This window comes from Bos mutus, chromosome 12 (assembly GCF_027580195.1).
Source record: "Bos mutus isolate GX-2022 chromosome 12, NWIPB_WYAK_1.1, whole genome shotgun sequence".
In the NCBI taxonomy this organism is placed as follows: domain Eukaryota; kingdom Metazoa; phylum Chordata; class Mammalia; order Artiodactyla; family Bovidae; genus Bos; species Bos mutus.
In genome coordinates, this window is record NC_091628.1 from 79,497,130 (window position 1) to 79,518,922 (window position 21,793).

General features: G+C 42.4%; 1 protein-coding gene across 1 annotated transcript in view; it reads left to right on the forward strand.

The window, feature by feature from the left end:
- NALCN (sodium leak channel, non-selective) overlaps positions 1-21,793 on the forward strand; it is a 286,838-nt gene that overhangs the window by 66,995 nt on the left and 198,050 nt on the right. Inside the window, exons 7-9 of the mRNA XM_005899261.3 lie at positions 1,138-1,280; positions 1,407-1,511; positions 8,950-9,036. Of these exons, the coding sequence (XP_005899323.1) occupies positions 1,138-1,280; positions 1,407-1,511; positions 8,950-9,036 (335 nt within the window). The remainder of the gene's footprint in view (positions 1-1,137; positions 1,281-1,406; positions 1,512-8,949; positions 9,037-21,793) is intronic.

Here is a 21,793-nt window from a genome sequence, read left to right on the forward strand (position 1 = left end):
TTTCCAGTCCTGTGGCCACTGCTGAGTTCTCCAAATTTGCTGGCATATTGAGTGCAGCACTTTCACAGCATCATCTTTCAGGATTTGAAATAGCTCAACTGGAATTCCATCACCTCCACTAGCTTTGTGGCATCCAGTCCCATCACTTCATGGCAGATAGATGGGGAAACAGTGGAAACAGTGTCAGACTTTATTTTTCTGGGCTCCAAAACCACTACAGATGGTGATTGCAGCCATGAAATTAAAAGACACTTATTCCTTGGAAGGAAAGTTATGACCAACTTAGACAGCATATTCAAAAGCAGAGACATTACTTTGCCAACAAAGGTCCGTCTAGTCAAGGCTATGGTTTTTCCAGTAGTCATGTATGGATGTGAGAGTTGGACTATAAAGAAAGCTGAGTGCTGAAGAATTGAGGCTTTTGAACTGTGGTGTTGGAGGAGACTCTTGAGAGTCCCTTGGACTACAAGGAGATCCACCAGTCCATCCTAAAGGAAATCAGTCCTGGGTGTTCATTGGAAGGACTGATGTTGAAGCTGAAACTCCAGTACTTTGGCCACCTGATGCAAAGAGCTGACTCATTGGAAAAGACCCTGATGCTGGGAAAGATTGAGGGCAGGAGGAGAAGGGGATGACAGAGGATGAGATGGCTGGATGGCATCACTGACTCGATGGATGTGAGTCTGAGTAAACTCCAGGAGTTGGTGATGGACAGGGAGGCCTGGCATGCTGCGGTTCATGGGGTCACAAAGAGTCGGACATGACTGAGCGACTGAACTAAACTGAATGAGAACCTACTGTGTAGCACAGGGAACTCTATTTAAGACTCTATGGTGACCTACCTGGGAAGGAAATCCAAATAGAAAGAGGAGATATATGTATAGGAATAGCTGATTCACTTTGCTGAACAGTAGAAACTGTTAATAACACAACATTGTAAAGCAGTGTTACTTCAAGTAAAAAGAGAAATCCCGAGGAACAAGAACAATAAACGTTGCATGTGATTTGAGTCCCTTTAGAAGTGCTTTTATCATTGAGAAAATGATCATGGATAAATATTGTTTTTCTGAAAAATGTCTTCTCATTTCAAAAGTCCACCCCAACTCAGCCTGCCTCCCCCTCACTCTGTCTGGGCAGGAACCAGCATCTTCACTGTGTACGAGGCCGCTTCCCAGGAAGGCTGGGTGTTCCTCATGTACCGAGCCATCGACAGCTTTCCCCGCTGGCGTTCCTACTTCTACTTCATCACCCTGATCTTCTTCCTGGCCTGGCTTGTTAAGGTACTCGTGCAGTTCCTCCTCATCAGGTCTATGTTTTCTGGCAGTTTCTGCAGATCTTTTGGTTTTGATGGTCTTCCCTCCCTCTTGCCCAGCCTTTGGTAAGTGTGGTCTCTCGTTTTCTTGCAGAACGTGTTCATCGCTGTCATTATAGAAACATTTGCAGAAATCAGGGTGCAGTTTCAACAGATGTGGGGGTCAAGAAGCAACACTACTTCCACGGCCACCACGCAGGTACCTACTGGGGGTGATGGCGTCACCCGCAGACGATGACGTCATTCTCTTGAACTGGGCGTGTCCCTCTGCACCACCCTTGGGAACTGATGGAACTTGAGAAACGCCTCTTATCATGGGCTTTGGCGGCCAGACTCACTGAGGGAGCTGCTTAAACTTACAGATGCAAAGGCCCACACCCAGAAGAACCAAATCAGACCCTGGGGGTGATGGCACCTATTTTTTTTAACAGTTCCAGGGGTACGTTTGACACACAACCAGGCTTATCATCACATTTATTAGGTACTTTTGATTTGATTCTGCCTTCACATGTCCTCAAAGGGCTTGAAGATAAAATATAGCAACTAGACGGATTTCCCTGGTGATCCAGTGACTAGGATTTAATACTCCCAATGCAGGGGGTCCAGGTTTATTCCCTGGTCAGAGAACTAGAACATGTTGCATCTAAGAATTTGCATGCTGCAACTAAGACTTGGCCCAGCCAAAGAAAAAAATCTAAGTGTGGCAACTGTAGAATTTCCCATTTTTATAAATACCCATATATTTGCAAACCAATATAATGGCCCATATGTAAATGATTAGAATTGTTCACTAGAAAATTTATTTCATTCAGAACAAAGTAATCATAATAGAATAAATTATGAAAAAGACCCCTCAATTCCAAATGCTTTCCTGTGAATTTTGAGGAATTACTGAATGTTCAGAAGGTTTCCCCTATGCTTCTAAGAAATTGGAAGTGACCATGCTATATAAAAATAGCATGGCATTTATTACATAAAAGGGTAATTCAGATAAAATTCTTTGTTTTTATTTTTTGGCTTTGTTTTGCGTATTTGTTTATTTGATTAGAAAGGAAGAATAGATTTATAAATATCTTTTTCTGGTATTCAGTTCAGTTCAGTTTAGTCGCTCAGTCATGTCCGACTCTTTGCAACCCCATGAGTTGTAGCATGCCAGGCCTCCCTGTCCATCACCAACTCCCAGAGTTCACTCAAACTCACGTCCATGGAGTTGGTGATGCCATCCAGCCATCTCATCCTCTGCCGTCCCCTTTTCCTCCTGCCCCCAACCCCTCCCAGCATCAGAGACTTTTCCAATGAGTCAACTCTTCGCATGAGGTGGCCAAAGTACTGGAGTTTCAGCTTGAGCATCAGTCCTTCCAAAGAACACCCAGGACTCATCTCCTTTAGAATGGACTGGTTGGATCTCTTTGCAGTCCAAGGGACTCTGAAGAGTCTTCTCCAACACCACAGTTCAAAAGCATCAATTCTTCAGTGCTCAGCTTTCTTTACAGTCTAACTCTCACTCGTGACTACTGCAAAAACCATAGCCTTGACTAGACGGACCTTTGTTGGCAAAGTAATGTCTCTGCTTTTGAATATGCTATCTAGGTTGGTCATAACTTTCCTTCCAAGGAATAAGCGTCTTTTAATTTCATGGCTGCAATCACCATCTGTAGTGGTTTTGGAGCCCAGAAAAATAAAGTCTGACACTGTTTCCACTGTTTCCCCATCTATTTGCCATGAAGTGAGGGGACCAGATGTCATGATCTTAGTTTTCTGAATGTTGAGCTTTAAGCCAACTTTTTCACTCTCCTCTTTCACTTTCATCAAGAGGCTTTTTTTGAATCTTTATAAAAAAGAAAGATAATAAAAATTCCTAAATTGAGAATGAAATGCTTTTATGCCTCATAACTATTAACGTTAAATTTGAAGATAAATTTAAGTTTGTGAATATATATACAGGTCTACTAAGACAAAGATTTCTCTTAAGGATTCAAGGTAAAAATTTTACTTTGAAAATCTCCAAATTGAACTTTTAATAATTATATAATTTTACTTTAAATAATATTTTATTTTTAAAAACAATTATATTTATGACTATGTATTAACTTTTTAAAGAAGAGAATTCAGGATAGTGGCTCACTGGGGTAGAGATGGGGAAGAAGAGGAATAAAATTAAGGAGAAGTGCAAAGGTAACAAAAATAATAATTATATTTAACAGCTAACAGCAAAAACCTATTAAACATGCTCATCTTTGGAAAAGCCTTATGCAGCATCTTCGTAATGTTGTGAAAGTTCGAATAGTCTAACCAGTTCCTTATAGATGAAATAGTATTAATATTTTCAGTTTTGTCAAACTGCTATTCAACTTCCATGAAAGATTTTTTTAGGTGTCATCTAGGTTATATCACAGATGGCATGTAGGAAAACCTACAGTGAGTTCACCACATATTTCTGCTCTCATTTTTTCAAATGAACTCTGAGAAATTATACAGTACCAAGTGCATTGTTGGCTTGTCTTTTAAGTAGAGTGACACCCTCGTGAAGGTGTGTTTTCCAGAATAGACATTGAGAATGAAGTGTAATATACAGCTATGAACTCCACACAGAATCCACATTTGATATTCCCGAGAGAGGACCTAAAACGTCCTTCAAACCACATAATGCTCATTAAGTAACTCTTACTTGTCAAACCACAGCTGGAAAAGTGGTGTTTAGAAATGCCACCAAATCAGCCAGTAGTTTTCCCAGGAAGTGAAATGTGGAGAGGCTGTGAACACAGTTGTACAAAATTGCTTGGATGCAAAATTGCCCTTAATCAGGAGGAATAAGCCAGTAATTCAGAGGTAATGCGTCTAGGTATTCGACAGAGGTAATCACACAGAGAATTGTGAAAAACCTTCATTAAGAAAAACGCTGCGGCTGAGGACCCGGTTGCTAGGCAACCGAAAGCTCCTGCAGCAGCCTCTCTGGTAAACCACCACTTGGGGTGCCTGGCAACAGGCCGCAGACTCCGCCCAGCCTCTCCCCAGCCCCTCAGCAAGTGATCCAGATGCTTTTTTGTGTGTGGAAGGGAGAGATGTCATCTGCCATGATTCTGTTACATTTGTAAAATCTGACACAACTTTGTGCCTAAGGACCTCTCGTTAGCTGGTTTAAAACACTGAATAGGAAGTTTCTAATTCTAATAAAGCAGATGGGCTTTCAGGAAATAAAATGCAAATGGTTGTGTATTGTGAAGCACACAGCCTTTCTGAAATGAAGCCAGTTCTCACCTTCCTCTAGTATGTAGGTCGTCTGCAGTTGTTCTCTGTAAGGCATCCTCATAGAAAGCCGAAGAGGGTCCCAGGCTTGGTGGACTCAGTGATGCTTCTAAGTCCCTGGACTTTCCCAGGTCTGTGTTTGTAGAAAGGGAAATTATACACATTAATAGGATAAAGTAGGGGCTTTCCAACATCTTAGGAGGTTCGATAGGAATTGGCTCTGATACAGGCTGTTCAGAGGCAAACGAGAATCAGAGATGAGAATGTTTTCTTTAAAATAGCAAAGCAACTTCCCTTCAAGTCACAGCACAGAAACAAATTACAGAAAAATTAATGCCAAAGGTCTTGTGGAGACCATAATAGAGCAGGACGCAGGAAAACATAGGGAAAATGATGTGGAAATTTTCGGATTAGTAATCAGTAGTTTGCCTGAACTCCGATGGGGAGGGTGTCTCTGGTGCCTGTAGTTATTAGACACGGGTCACTGTTGCTACTTGCTCAGTTATGTGTTGGGTTAAAGTGCTAGAGATTCATACATCAGGATGCCATCGTCCCCTGTGTCAGCCCACAGAGGCGGGTCTGACGCCATGCTACAGGTCCGTAGCGGGTATTGGCCCAGAATTGGATGTTGGGATGGGCTGATGTGCTAGTGGACTGTGGACAAATCCCCAGTCCAGAGTTGCATGCCCATCCTTAGACACTTCACCTTGGATATCTGTGGCCAGTCGCAGGGTCCTCTGATCTAGGCTGGTTCATGATAGGGATGAGCTTAGAACTGAAAGAACGACCAAACTGTAGGGCCCCGAAAGGCTATGTTTTATGAGATGAGAGACACAAGACAGCCTCTGCCCATCAAAACGCACCCAACTTGTATATACGAAGCATGGCCCAGTAAGGGCGTATTGGAAAAGTAAAGTCGCTCAGTCATGTCTGACTCTTTGTAACCCCGTGGACTGTAGCATACCAGTCTCCTCTGTGCATGGGATTTTCCTGGCAAGGGTACTGGGGTGGGTTGCCATTTCCTTCTCCAGAGGATCTTACCGACCCAGCGATCAAACTCGGGTTTCCCATATTGCAGGCAGACGCTTTACCGTCTGAGCCACCAGGGAAGCCCCAAGGTCACGTAAATAAATCTTCTGATTGTCTAAAGACAGCAATCATTCCTGGGTCTGTCACTGTCTCTGACTTGCTGGTTCTTGTCTTCTGAAGAAGATGGAAGACTGATAAGGGTGGAGCTGATTCAAGGACACAGGGCTTCTTCCTCCTTTGTAGGTCCGTGAGCATTCTCAGAATACGGGTTCCTCCAATACCTGAACAACTTCTGTGTAAATATGTAGCTCAGATTAAAAGGCTGAAAGGCACAGATGAAAAGGCATGTGATTAAGAATGAAAAGAACTTCTCCTCTATAAAAAGACTGTGTACCACATTATGTTCCAAGACAACACTTTAGTAAAAATGTGTTTACTGCATTCTAAGACCATTGGTTTCCACATGAATATACATCATTAAAATATGTGAGAAAGCAATTTAGTGAAAGCAGTTTCTGGGAAGGGCTATTGTAGGAGGTACAATAGTGAGCTCCTTCTAATAAGAAACCATAGTAATGGAATAATACATTCATCACAGGAAGCCGTAAATGAGAATTGTGTTTTGTAACCCTGAGTCATGGAATATATTATTTAATAACAAAATCAAGTCAAGTATCTACCCTCATTATTTTGTGTGATAATGACTATTCCCCCCCCTTTTTTTTTAAATGATTGATTTTGAAAGAACCCAAAGAGCCTGTGAATTTCAAAATAAATTTTGAATTTTCTTTTCATTAACAAATGTGTATATATGTCTTGGGTTTGGAATTTTAATTCCGTTGCTAGTGATTGTTCCTGTTACCAAGATTCATTCTCTTCCACCTACCATTAAGTAATCTGTTATTGTTGTTGCTGATGATGATATTCTGCCTAAACTAGAACACTCCTCAAAGCAAATTTCTTAGCTAAATCAAGTGATGCTTTATAAGACCCTAGCAAACAGTTGCAAACAGATAAGCATGAGATGATTCTCAAGACTGAAGTCTCCGTGGATCCCCATGTGATTGTACCAAGAGCGGAGTGCTCATTGGGAATATTCCATTAATTCATACACTGTCACAGCAAATCACAGCATGGTCTGCCCTATTGACTTTAAAGCCATCTTATTTAATTTTCATGATTATGTTGTGAAGTGGGTACCATTATTGTCTCTGCTTTGCAGATTAAAAAAGATAAGAATTGGAAAGTTAATTATTTGATCCAGTATTATGTACCTGGCAAATGGTGGAACTGGCACTCAAAACCAGCTTCCTTGGCCTTAAGGGTCTTTTTTTTTCCCCCACTCAGTTTTGCCCACTGAGATCCTACCTCCTTTTAATTTAGTAATTACAGACCCTGCTGTCAATGAACTATCTTTTTTTCTGGCATCTCTTCTCTTAAAAAACAAAAAGTTTTCTTTTTGGATGAAAGGTGGAGAAAAGGCAACTTTCATACATTATTACTAAGACTGTAAATTGGAGCATGCTTTTTACAAAACAGTTTGGCAGTATGTATCAGAAGCCTTAAAAACATATAAAGTATTTGACAAAGAGTTGCACTTCTAGTAATTTATCCTAAAAAAATTCTGGACAATGCTCAAAGATATACATTTGAGAATGTTTATGGAAGCATTTTGGTAAAAAAAAAGAAAAGAGAGAGAGAGAGAGACAGAGAGGAAGAAGATTAACTCTAGCAATAAATTATTGATTTTAAATTATAAAATTAGAATAAATGAACACCACTAAGTCATGATTGAACTTTATTGATATGGAAATATTCAAATAACATATGAATGCAATAGTGACTGGCAGGATCGCTTTTGTCTTTTCTCCTTAAAAGGAGACTTCGAGACATTTGACAGGTATTTTAAAAGGCTCTTATACATGTTTGCGTGTCACCCAACGTACGTATTCTGAGAATGAGCCTATTTGTGATGCCTGTGCTTGATTCTACCACTCAGCATACCTTTTAAGATTCATTCTAAAAGGAATCAAAGTCCTGTAAATGGACAGCTGAAAAAAATCATTTGTAATTGGGACCTTGAATCAGAGAACCTTTGTGTAAAGGTGCACCTCCACTTTGTCATTTTTAAAATACATATATGAGGACTTTCATGGCAGTTCAGTGGTTAAGGCTCAGTGCTTCCACTGCAGGGGGCCTGGGTTTGATCCCTGGTGGGGGATCTACAATCCTGCCTTCCTCATGGGAAAAAAAAAAAAATGATCTACTACCTCTGTTACCAGGGGTTTGAAGTTATAAATCCTAGGTAATGGGATCTCGGCATCATCTCATATTTCCATCAATAATTACCCTAATGATCACAGGGTCAGTGTAACAGGAAGACATAAAGATGGCAAAGAAAGTGTTTACATGTGTGAAATGGTGAACTCGGACAGGAATAAAACAGTGAGTGCTTGTAGCTGTGACTTTTCTTAAAAAATAAAGAGCCACCCTATTCCACCACACTCGTACATGCACACCTAAGGAATTGAAAAGAAAATATATATTAGTGGGAAAATACTTATAAGTGGTAAATGCCTTCCAGCTTAGTGCATTATTGATAGATAACTAAATTTTGAGGTAGTGCAGTGTAAGATAGGTAACCTACACATCCAGCAAGTTGGTTGTCCAGTTCAATGACTGTCAGATTTTAGTATCCTGTACAATCCTGAATTTCATCATGCATGTATTTTAAGATAAAAAAAAACTTCTTCCCTTCATAAATGTGTACATAAAGTTTTTGCTGAGCAGATTAATTGTGGCCTATGTAAACTGATTTCAGAAAGACTTTTAAGTGCTGTGTCATTCTCCTACCATTAAAACAGCACTCCCCTCTTTCTCTAGGCTACACACACATTTCTTATTCATCCTGAGAATGTTCTTCTTTTGGTTCAGTGAGAACTCTCCATTAAATAAAGATAAAAATTTGCCACTTTTTGTTAAAGCATGTCGTGCTTTGGTATTCTAATTATCATTTTCTCTGAGATCTAATATATAATAATCAACATAATGGGAATAAGATACCTACTATAAAGTCTTACGAAGAAGAATATTTGAGTAATTCTATGCAGAGCGTATTCAAGGCAGAAAGGATCGGATACATAGCAAGTGCTCAATTAATGCAAGCCATTATCCTTATTATTATTATGCACTTAAGTTTGCAGTGTTAAAATGAACATTACTGAAATGACTCATGCTGTAAATATAAAAGTGTAAGAAGACAAATCTTTGATAACATAAAAATGTAAAAAGCTGGAGTCAAAGTTAGAGCTCTCAGTGTTCCCTTGAAGTGTTTCTGACTCATCTCCCTCTTTGTCTTGAAGATGTTTCATGAAGATGCTGCTGGCGGGTGGCAGCTGGTAGCCGTGGATGTCAACAAGCCCCAGGGACGCGCCCCAGCCTGCCTCCAGGTGCGGAACAATGCCATTTCTAAAACTCACCCCACAAAAGTCTTTGACTTCTTTTATACAGGGAAACCCATAGTGCTCCAAGCTCTAGATCTGCCCGAATGTGTGGGCAGTATTTTGCTCCATCCTGTATCCCCAGGACCTAGCATCTCTTTAGATACACACTAGGGATTTGGTAACTTTCCAGTGAACGAATGCACACAGGTAATAGACCAGTGGTACTGAATCAATGAGGAATTTTGTTGTCTCATTGAATCTTATAAAACTTCTCTTCTCCAAAGGCCTGAGTTATCTGGGGGGAGGGGCAGTCAAGATCATACTTGGCTTACGTGGGTGCCTTGCCGTGTTCCTGGGAAGGAACTGTGTGTAACACACAGTCTGCTGTTCTTTGCCTCTAGGCTTTCTAAGCAACGTGATGTAAGAAGGGTGGGTCGGAAAGATCCCCTGGAGAAGGGCATGGCAACCCACTCCAGTATTCTTGCTTGGAGAATTCACGGACAGAGGAGTCTGGCAGGCTACAGCCCATGGAGTCACAAAGAGTTGGACATGACTGAGCGACTAACGTGCTTTTACCCATAATATTGGGAAGGGTTTATTACCTGCTCCATGATGAGAACACACCTTCTGTCTTTCCTCTGGGTCTTTCTCCAGGTGGGGTACATTTCAAGGACTGGCAATTAAGAAGCAAAATACTGTCCTCTGAACCATTACTGTAGGCTGTACTTATATGGCAGTTTAATCATATATTTATTTGTTTCAATCCATTTACAGGATGGATCAGAAAAAGAGGAAGAGTTTATGATGAATATCAATACTATTACATACCATCCTGCACTTCTCTTTCTGTCCTATATTTGATGGTGACAATGTTGCAAATAATTCAGTTTCTATTCCTCTGTACCTCAGTTGGTAAAGAATCTGCCTACAACACAGGAGACCTGGGTTCAATCCCTGGGTCGGGAAGATCCCCTGGAGAAGGAAATGGCAACCCACTTTGGTACTCTTGCCTGGAAAATCCCATGGACAGAGGAGCCTGGCGGGCTACAGTCCATGGGGTCTCAAGAGTCAGCCACGACTTAGCTTCTAAACCACCATAACTACCTCTACTACTGCTATTACTACAGTAATAACAATAATAACAACCACTCTAGTAACAGCAGCTTCTTGCCTAAACAGTACTTTCACTTACAAGATTCATTAATCCACCAGCTGATATTTACTGACACAAAGATAGTCCTGAACAAGATAAGCACAGCCCCTTTCTTCATGGAGCTTACAGGGTCCTATAGGGAGTGAGGAGAAAACCCAGCATTGAATTATGCTCAGTCATGTCCCACTCTTTGGGGCCCCATGGACTCTAGCCCTCCAGACTTCTCTGTCCATGGAATTTTCCAGGCAAGAATACTAAAATGGGGAGCCATGCCTTTCTCCAAGGGGTCTTACCAACCCGGGCATCAAACTCGCATCTCTCATGTCCTGTACTGACAGAGCCTTTGCGACTAGCACCAGCTGGGAAGGCACAGCATTGAACTAGCAATCCCAGGACGGATGGGTGTGCTAAAGAAGTAGCAGGGCATGCTGTGGGCCTAGGTCATTTGCAGTCCTTGCTCCTCGGACTCAGTGGATGCCGCAGTATTTAAACCAAGACCAAGGGAATGGGGCAGGTAATGACTCATGGTGAGGCCAGTACAGCCCTGTGCTGTGGAAAGATTGGCATCGCCTACTGGCCTCCAAAGACAAGGAAGTGGAGACCCAGATGGGTGCCTGAGTCCCCTGACCTCAACCAACGCGGAGATACCAGGTCTCGTGCCTGGCCTTCTCATTTCCTGTCCCATGCTCTCTCCAGCTGAGAAAAAGGTGCCAAGGAAAACACTAATTTGTTGCAGAAATAAACGATCAGCCTGCTGGGAGTGCCAAATCAGCGTCTTCTGTGCCCCAGAGGCATTGCTTAAAAGCTAGTCAGTGTGTGCTAATGGATGCCTCAAGGCTGCCGTCTGAAATCGGGAAGCCCAGCCTCTGCACTGCGAAGATTTGAGCTGGCAAGAATTAGCGGAGGCGTGGTGGGGGTTACGGCACTGAGCAGGAAGGTCGGTGGAGGAGGGGACGGACCTCAGACTAGCCAGGCATGGGTGTGGCATCGGGGAGACAGGAGACAGCCCTGAGTGGGTGTTGCGGCATGCCTGGTAAATTGTATGAATGATGATGCGTGTGACAACGTTGAGACAACAGAGAAAGAAGGCAGACACTTCGGGATGAGGCTGCCTTCAGCTCAGCATCCCACGTGGGGTCCTGAGCAGGCCCCATGTTTGGTCCAGGAGGAGCCAGTTTGAAAGAATATGGATGAAAAGCGTGATGGCCCAGGGGTCACCTGTTTGTATCAGGCATGACGAGACTGTGACCAAAGAGAAAGAGCACACTTCTACTTCTGGGTGAAAAATGAATGAATTCTTAATTCACTTACTAAAGAGAAAGAAAAATAAGTCAAGAATAAGTATTGAAGGTACAATGGTCGTGAAGTACTCACTCGGCTTTTACTAATGATTAATGTCGTCTAAAACTAGGAAACAGGAAATTTTTCATCTGAACCACCCACTCACTCACTGCCCCGCCCCCACTCCATCGTGCCTGGAATGTCTTTCTGTCTGTCTTTCCCCACTTCCCTGTGCTCTGCTGAGAGGCTCGTTGTCTGGGGTCAAGTTTTCTTTTCCTGCCTTAGGTCCTGGTTACAGGAACAAGATGGCTGGAAGTGATGGGGAATGTGAATAAGCCAAACCCCATTCCTGATTTCCTTTCATTTTTAATTTTTTTTCTCTTTTACTTTTTATTAATGTTGAATAGAAATTATTTTTACAACTGACCTTTTTTTTAAATTGAGATATGATTTGGATAGCTATAAAATTCACCAATTTAAAATGCATGATTCAGTGACCTTTAGTACATTCAAAGAGTTGTGTAACCATATATATGTCAGTTGATTTTTGACAGGGTACCAAAACTATTCAAGAGGGGAAAAAATAGTTTTTTCAACTAATAGTATTAGGACAACTGAATATCCACATGCAGAGGAATGAATTTGGACCCCTGTCTGATACACAAAAATTAATTCAGAGTGGATCACAGATCTAAATGTAAGAATAAAACTGTAAAACTCATGACACTAACAAAAAAGTAAAAAGTAGCCCTCAAATGATGAGAGAAAATATTTGCGAATCTGTTTCTGCTTGTGCTGCGACGGTCTCCAGCACAGGACCGCTCACATACCCTCTCAGCCTGCCTCCCAGCTGCAGACGTCCTTACTTTGTTCTATGACGTAATACCCAAGACAGCATCTTTCCTATGATGTAATACTCAGGACAGCACCTTTCCTGAGGGCGAACAAACCACCCCGTTGTAGCCTCTTAGGGAATAGGTTTTGAAGGTGGAGATATTTCAACTATGCTACTTAGCGTATAACCTTGAGCGTATTTCTTTACATGGGGGGTAATACGTCCTCCTTGGCTGGTGAAAAATTCAGTGAGTATGTATGTTCTAGTCAAGAATTGTTTGGTTGCAAGGATCAGACAATATGGTCTCAGGGAGCATTTATTGTGAGTATAACCAGGCCTGCCGGGGGACTACGCTTACATGATTTCTCATCTTTGTTTCTGTCAGTGCATTTGTCTCTGTTTTCTCACCACAAAGACTAGCTTCCTTTTTTTTTTTTTTTTTATGTTTATTGCTCCAATATGGCAGATTATGACTGAGTTTAGTAACCTCCTGTTTAAGGGTTTCCAAGACTCACCTGGGGACTTCCCAGGGGATCCAGTGACTGAAACTCTGTGCTTCCAATGCGGGGGCCCAGGTTCAATCCCTGGTCAGGGAACTAGATCCAACATGCCGTAGCTTAGACCTGGTGCAGTCAAATAAATAATAAATCTTTAAAAAAAAAAAAAAACAATAGAGACTCACCAGAAAACATCCAAAGGGGAGTCGGAAGCTGGGAGGAATTTTATCCAAACAGGGAGATTGGCCAGATGTAGGAGGTCATGGGAATTGAATGCAAGCAGCAGGTTCATTTAAGCAAAGCACAAGGCTTTCCTGGGGCTTCCTAGGTGGCTCAGTGGTAGGCGTGAGTTCGATCCCTGGGTCGGAAGCTCCCCTGGAGGAGGGCATGGCAACCCACTCTAGTATTCTTGCCTGGAGAATCCCATGGACAGAAGAGCCTGGAAGTCTGCAGTCCATAGGGTCACAAAGAGTCGGACACAACAGAAGTGACTTAGTATGCCTACGTGCATTGAGGCAATAACGTAATTCTTCTATGCGGTGTGGCCAAAACCATTTAGAAATTTTCTTTAAGGGTGTCTTTCAGTGTGAGTCTCAGAAAAGTGAAAAGTTATAATGGACTCTTTGCATATCAAACAGTCACTTAGCTGTTTAAACTCAATTTTAGCATCAGCAATGGCCGCCCTGACGAGGTAACCCTCATGCACGATAAATAGAACACGGCTAAATTGGAACCTCGTTCCTAGGCGGCTGCTGTGACTAGCCATTTTTCTCCCACCTCTCAGGTGGGAGTTTTCACCTCCTGACAGTTTGACAGATGCGGCTGCACCGTTGTGAGTCTTCTTGCAACACATACCCAGTGATCTGTTATCTTGAAGAAAGTCAGTGACGAGAAAATGAAAGTATGCCTGAGCCCTAGCCTGCCCCAGCTCAGTTTCTCTCTGGTAACACCCCCTCGTGTGCCTCCTTCTATAAAGAACAGAAATGATAGGCTTTTACCATAAGTAGGTCAAATTGCGGCAAAATTGTTACTATGATGTTTTAATGCTTTTTGAGGAAATTTCCATTGAAGGTGAAGATTGGAGGAGGGGTAGATTGTATGATATGTGTATTTAGAGAGAGAAAGAGACATCCTAGACACTTTGCTTTTTCTTTTTTTGGCCTTGCCACACGGCATGCAGGATCTTAGTTCCCCAGCCAGGGATCGAACCTGTGCCCCTGGCAGTGGAAGCCCAGAGTCCTAACTACTGGATCACCAGGGAAGGCCCTTTCCATTCAGTTCAATCACTCAATCATGTCCGATTCTTTAGGACCCCATGGACTGCAGTATGCCAGGATTTCCTGTCCATCACCAACTTCCACAGCTTACTCAAACTCATGTCCATCAAGTCAGTGATGCCATCCAACCATCTCATCCTTTGTCATCCCCTTCTCTTCCTGCCTTCAATGTTGCCCAGCATCAGGGGCTTTTCCAATGAGTTGGCCCTTTACATCATGTGGCCAAAATATTGGAGCTTCAGCTTCAGCATCAATCCTTCCAGTGAATATTCAGGACTGATTTCCTTTAGGATGGACAGGTTTGATCCCCTTAGAAGACCCCTTAGGTGCTCCTTAAATATCTATCTTCTTAATGAGCCTTCCCATGAATTGGTAGATAATTCCAAGAACTGACTGAGCCCAGGAGAATGTAGGTTCCATCTGCAAGCAGACCTCTTCCACCTTACAGTCCCATGTGGGAAGATGGAATGGTCCAGCCGCAACAGTATGGCCCAGGAGAAGCTCGGACTGTTGGCTAAATCTCCCAGAGACTCAGCTTCCTCACCTGAAAAAATGGGCGATGTCTCTCAGCAGCTTATAAGAATGAAAACTGACGCACATAAAATACCTACCACGGTGTGTGGGTTGCAGCGGGTTGCTCAGTCCGTAGAGATGGTTGTTGTTATCCTTAGTATACAGTTCTCCCCTAACTCTTTCACTTCAAGTGTTCTATTTAGTTCCAGGAAGTCAGCTCTCGTTATCCTTAGTATACAGTTCTCTCCTAACTCTTTCACTTCAAGTGTTCTATTTAGTTCCAGGAAGTCAGCTCTCGTTATCCTTAGTATACAGTTCTCCCCTAACTCTTTCACTTCAAGTGTTCTTTTTAGTTCCAGGAAGTCAGCTCTCATGCACCCCGGTAGTCCGTGACGTCACAGCCTTCCCTTCTCGCTTGCCCTGCCCTCCAGCTGTTAGAAGTGTAAATCTCAGTGTCCAGCAGACACGGGCCCAGGTGTTCTCATGGACATATCACCACCCACCCCGCCCACCCCTCCCCATATGGAAAGCAGGCTTTTCCTGCAACTCCAGAAACCTCTACACCAACCTGTAAGGCACTGCTCGTGGTCCTCCCCAAATCTGACCGGTTTGCAAGTCTGTCGTTAATTCAGTTTTTTGCATTTCTCCGAATCATTCCTTCCATCCCATGCTAAGGTCCTTGCCCTGAAAATCAGATCATAGCTTCCTCGGTACAGTGACCTCTGACTCCTTGATTATATTCGGTTGGTTTCTCTCTGCTTCCAGCTGTTTCCACTGTAGCTCTCACATGATAATCAGTGAGCAGATATTGCGAGGGGGGTTATATGTGGATGTGCCCATGAGTAGGCTTTCATGTAGAAAAGCACACACTCTCACACACAGCGGACACAAATTCTTACTCTCCCCTCACGCAGCTGTCAGCGATCCCTCCCCAAAACACATGCACCCACACACACCCTCATCTTTATTTTCTTTTTTTATTATTATTGTTTTATTTTCTGTCTGCTCCACTCTATATGTCAGATCTTAGTTCCCCGACCAGGGATCGAACCTACACTCCGTCCATTGGAAGGTGAATCTTAATCACTGGACCACCGAGGAAGTCCCTCCTCCTCGTTTCTCTAACAGTAGAACAGAAAACGGGCTTCCCTGGTGGCTCAGCTGCTGAAGAATCTGCCTGCAATGAGGGAGACCTGGGTTTGATCCCTGGGTTGGGAAGATCCCCAGCAGAAGGGAAAGGCTACCCGCTTCAGTATTCTGGCCTGGAGAAGTCCATGGACTATATAGTCCATGGCATCTCAAAGAGTCAGACGTGACTGAACAATTTTCACTTTCGGAGCATAAAACAGCTGGCTTGGAGAAATCTCTTGTCGGGGTAGGGGGGTGAATGGAAGAAAATAATTATTCTATAAAAGCACAGAATGAGAATTAAGAACAGGGAGAATAAAATAGCTAAAGGCAATACAGAACAAGAAGGTACGTAATAGTTTAATCCAAAAAGACCTACATGAGTAGGCACCTGTGTAGTCTTGGAACCAGTGTGGCCAAATAAACTAAGGAGAGGGCTCGACTCTGTACAACCTCAGTTGTAAATATTCCATACATAGATATTTAAATATATATTACATTCTCTATATACTCAATATATATGCATTTTAAATAGTAGTTATACTCAGAATAGATACCAGCAGACTAACAAAAAATAAAATGAAATTATTAGTGCTATTTTTTTATTTCTTCTCCTATCTTACTGTGTTTAAATGGTTTTATTGTCTTTGATTTTTGAGCTAATTGGAAGAAAGAAATATTCAGATCATCTTAAAATTATTTGTTTCAGATGATCACAAACTAAATTCCTGTATCACTGTATATGTTCATCTTCTCGTTCAAGTAAGTCCTATATGAATGTCTAACAGATGGTCGTGGAAGACAAATTTCCATCAAATATCTGTGGCATTGTCGCCTTTGGAAAAATGAGGGGTACTTTGTTCTTGCAGGTCTTGATTTCTGGGGTTAAATATGCAGCTTCTTTAAACTGTCATCCAGGGCTTGAAATTGCCATGTATTTCCTCAGTGTTCAACACAATTGCTACCATCCTAGAGTCTGGAAAAGCAGCATGACTCTCTCCCTGCCCTAAGGCTGATGACAGCTTTGGACAATGTAAAAAGCAGTCATTTTGTACTTGCAGTATTTCTGGTATGTTTTTTCCAAACCTGCAAATTTCTTAAATACTTGAAGGTTTTCAAAGTGAGTCTTCCACTTCAAGATACTATATAGCTTAAATTTTTTTATTGATTTCTGCATTCATCAAATGTAACAACCTAAGTCTTTTATGACATTGGGCACTACCCTTATGGCAGAAAGTAAAGAGGAACTAAAAAGCCTCTTGATGAAGGTGAAAGTCGAGAGTGAAAAAGTTGGCTTAAAGCCCAACATTCAGAAAACGAAGATCATGGCATCCGGTCCCATCACTTCATGGGAAATAGATGGGGAAACAGTGGAAACAGTGTCAGACTTTATTTTTCTGGGCTCCAGAATCACTGCAGATGGTGACTAGAGCCATGAAATTAAAAGACGCTTACTCCTTGGAAGGAAAGTTATGACCAACCTAGATAGCATATTCAAAAGCAGAGGCCTTACTTTGCCAACAAAGGTTCATCTAGTCAAGGCTATGGTTTTTCCAGTGGTCATGTATGGATGTGAGAGTCGGACTGTGAAGAAGGCTGAGTGCCGAAGAATTGATGCTTTTGAACTGTGGTGTTGGAGGAGACTCTTTTGAGTCCCTTGGACTGCAAGGAGATCCAACCAGTCCATTCTGAAGGAGATCACCCCTGGGATTTCTTTGGAGGGAATGATGCTAAAGCTGAAACTCCAGTACTTTGGCCACCTTATGCGAAGAGTTGACTCATTGGAAAAGACTCTAATCCTGGGAGGGATTGGGGGCAAGAGGAGAAGGGACGACAGAGGATGAGATGGCTGGATGGCATCACTGACTCAATGGACGTGAGTCTGAGTGAACTCCGGGAGTTGGTGATGGACAGGGAGGACTGGCGTGCTGCAGTTCATGGGGTCGCAAAGAGTCGGACATGACTGAGGGACTGATGTGATCTGATATGATAGAGTTATTTGAGAAAAACACCTAATTAACTTCATTTTTGAGTTTATGATTTCCCTCTTGAATTTAAAATAAAGGTTTTATGTTCACCTTCCCACTATTGAAAACTAAAACTAAAAAATATATATATATAAATAAATTTCAAGGGATTCTGTATGTAGACATTTTAATTAGCTTTGGAATGTCAATTGGTAGAGATACCAAGCGAACATTTCATGCAAAGATGGGCTCAATAAAGGACAGAAATGGTATGGACCTAACATAAGCAGAAGATATTAAGAAGAGGTGGCAAGAATACACAGAAGAACTGTACAAAAAAGAGCTTCATGACCCAATATCATGATGGTGTGATCACTCACCTAGAGCCAGACATCCTGGAATGTGAAGTCAAGTGGGCCTTAGAAAGCATCACTACGAACAAAGCTAGTGGAGGTGATGGAACTGCAGTTGAGCTCTTTCAAATCCTGAAAGATGATGCTGTGAAAGTGCTGCACTCAATATGCCAGCAAATTTGGAAAACTCAGCAGTGGCCACAGGACTGGAAAAGGTCAGTTTTCATTCCAATCCCAAAGAAAGGCAATGCCAGAGAATGCTCAAACTACTGCACAATTGCACTCATCTCACACGCTAGTAAAGTAATGCTCAAAATTCTCCAAGCCAGGCTTCAGCAATACATGAACCATGAACTTCCTGATGTTCAAGCTGGTTTTAGAAAAGGCAGAGGAACCAGAGATCAAATTGCCAACATCCAGTGGAGCATCAGAAAAGCAAGAGAGTTCCAGAAAAACATCTATTTCTGCTTTATTGACTATGCCAAAGCCTTTGACTGTGTGGATCACAGTAAAATATGGAAAATTCTGAAAGAGATGGGAATACCAGACCACCTGACCTGCCTCTTGAGAAACCTGTATGCAGGTCAGGAAGCAACAGTTAGAACTGGACATGAAACAACAGACTGGTTCCAAATAGGAAAAGGAGTACGTCAAGGCTGTATATTGTCACCCTGCTTATTTCACTTCTATGCAGAGTACATCATGAGAAACGCTGGGCTGGAAGAAGCACAAGCTGGAATCAAGATTGCCGAGAGAAATACCAGTAACCTCAGATATGCAGATGACAGCACCCTTATGGCAGAAAGTGAAGAGGAACTAAAAAGCCTCTTGATGAAAGTGAAAGAGGAGAGTGAAAAAGTTGAGCTTAAAGCTCAACATTCAGAAAACGAAGATCATGGCATCCAGTCCCATCACTTCATGGCAAATAGATGGGGAAACAGTGGAAACAGTGTCAGACCTAATTTTTGGGGGCTCCAAAATCACTGCAGATGGTGATTACAGCCATGAAATTAAAAGACGCTTACTCCTTGGAAGGAAAGTTACGACCAACCTAGATAGCATATTGAAAAACAGAGATATTACTTTGGCAACAAAGGTCCGTCTAGTCAAGGCTATGGTTTTTCCTGTGGTCATGTATGATGTGAGAGTTGGACTGTGAAGAAAGCTGAGCACTGAAGAATTGATGCTTTTGAACTGTGGTGTTGGATAAGACTCTTGAGAGTCCCTTGGACTGCAAGGAGACCCAACCAGTCCATTCTAAAGGAGATCAGTCCTGGGTGTTCATTGGAAGGACTGATGTTGAAGCTGAAACTCCAATACTTTGGCCACCTCATGTGAAGAGTTGACTCATTGGAAAAGACTCTGATGCTGGGAGGGATTGGGAGCAGGAGGAGAAGGGGACGACAGAGGATGAGATGGCTGGATGGCATCACTGACTCGATGGACATGAGTTTGAGTGAACTCCAGGAGTTGAATATGGACAGGGAGGCCTGGCGTGCTGTGATTCATGGGGTCGCAGAGTCGGACACGACTGAGGGACTGAACTGGAACTGAACTGGAATGTCAACTAAAGTGTCTTTGAAGATCTTAAAACCATCATGGTTTTAAGTGTCCCATCTAGTGTCTGTTTAAGACCCTCAACTTTTCATTAAAGTATTCATGAGGACAAGCAGAAACGCCCCATAATTCTGAACTAAGCACTTTTTGTCACAGTCCATTCAGTAACTGTTTGGTTGGTGGAGCTGTAGTGGGAAACGTAGACAATGTTAGCGCCTGCACTCTGGCATTGCACTTCTCCTTGACTGCAAGTCAGAAACAGAGGGCCCTGAAGCAGGGAGGCTCAGGTAATAAATATACCAACAGAGGCTCATTTCCGCGCTGTGAGTGCTCCCGCATGGCCCAGAGATGCTCGCTGCCTTCGTGGGAGGCCACCTGTGGATTTCCTTCTGCCCTCTCATTCTGCAAGGGCATGCCGGGGCAGGCAGAAGGGAAAGGCAGAGTTTCTAAGGATAGCTATTGGTTCTGTTTCTAGTATTGCTACACAAAATGGGTATATGCTCAGTTGCATCCAAGTCTTTGCAACCCCGTGAACTGTATAGCCCACCAGGCTCCTCTTCCCATGGAACTCTCCAGGCAAGAATACTGGATGGATTGCCATTCCCTTCTCCAGGGGATCTGCCTGACCCAGGGATTGAACTTGTGTCTCCTGCATGCTTTACCACTGTGCCACCTGGGAAGCCCATTACATAAAGATATTTCCTGTTTCACACAAATCCTTTGTATTGGACAGAATTATTCTGTATCTTGATTATAAAAGTAGCAACTATCCAGATGTCTTCTAAGAGGAGGGGAAGAAATAGCACTTGCAAACAGGAGATTATTTTAGGCTTTCTGCATTTGCTCTTTTGCATTATGATCTTGTTCTTAGGCTCATGGCTCATATGCAGGATGGTTTCTGAGAATTTCACCTTGTAATTTCATTGTTCTCCAAATATGTTTATTTTGAAATCTAACTAAAACACAACTTTTATTTTTTTTAATTTTATTTTATTTTTAAACTTTACATAATTGTATTAGTTTTGCCAAACATCAAAATGAATCCACCACAGGCATACATGTGCTCCCCATCCTGAACCCTCCCCCCTCCTCCCTCCCCATACCATCCCTCTGGGTTGTCCCAGTGCACCAGCCCCAAGCATCCAGTATCGTGCATCGAACCTGGACTGGCATCTCGTTTCATACATGATATTTTACATGTTTCAATGCCATTCTCCCAAATCTTCCCACCCTCTCCCTCTCCCACAGAGTCCATAAGACTGTTTTATACATCACTGTCTCTTTTGCTGTCTCGTACACAGGGTTATTGTTACCCTCTTTCTAAATTCCATATATATGCATTAGTATACTGTATTGGTGTTTTTCCTTCTGGCTTACTTCACTCTGTATAATAGGCTCCAGTTTCATCCACCTCATTAGAACTGATTCAAATGTATTCTTTTTAATGGCTGAGTAATACTCCATTGTGTATATGTACCATAGCTTGCTTATCCATTCTTCTGCTGATGGACATCTAGGTTGCTTCCATGTCCTGGCTATTATAAACAGTGCTGCGATGAACATTGGGGTACATGTGTCTCTTTCCCTTCTGGTTTCCTCAGAGTGTATGCCCAGCAGTGGGATTGCTGGATCATAAGGCAGTTCTATTTCCAGTTTTTTAAGGAATCTCCACACTGTTCTCCATAGTGGCTGTACTAGTTTGCATTCCCACCAACAGTGTAAGAGGGTTCCCTTTTCTCCACACCCTCTCCAGCATTTATTATTTGTAGACTTTTGGATCGCAGCCATTTTGACTGGTGTGAGATGGTACCTCATAGTGGCTTTGATTTGCATTTCTCTGATAATGAGTGATGTTGAGCATCTTTTCATGTGTTTGTTAGCCATCTGTATGTCTTCTTTGGAGAAATGTCTATTTAGTTCTTTGGCCCATTTTTTGATTGGGTCATTTATTTTTCTGGAGTTGAGCTGTAGGAGTTGCTTGTATATGTTTGAGATTAGTTGTTTGTCGGTTGCTTCATTTGCTATTATTTTCTCCCATTCTGAAGGCTGTCTTTTCACCTTGCTAATAGTTTCCTTTGATGTGCAGAAGCTTTTAAGGTTAATTAGGTCCCATTTGTTTATTTTTGCTTTTATTTCCAATATTCTGGGAGATGGGTCATAGAGGATCCTGCTGTGATGTATGTCAGAGAGTGTTTTGCCTAT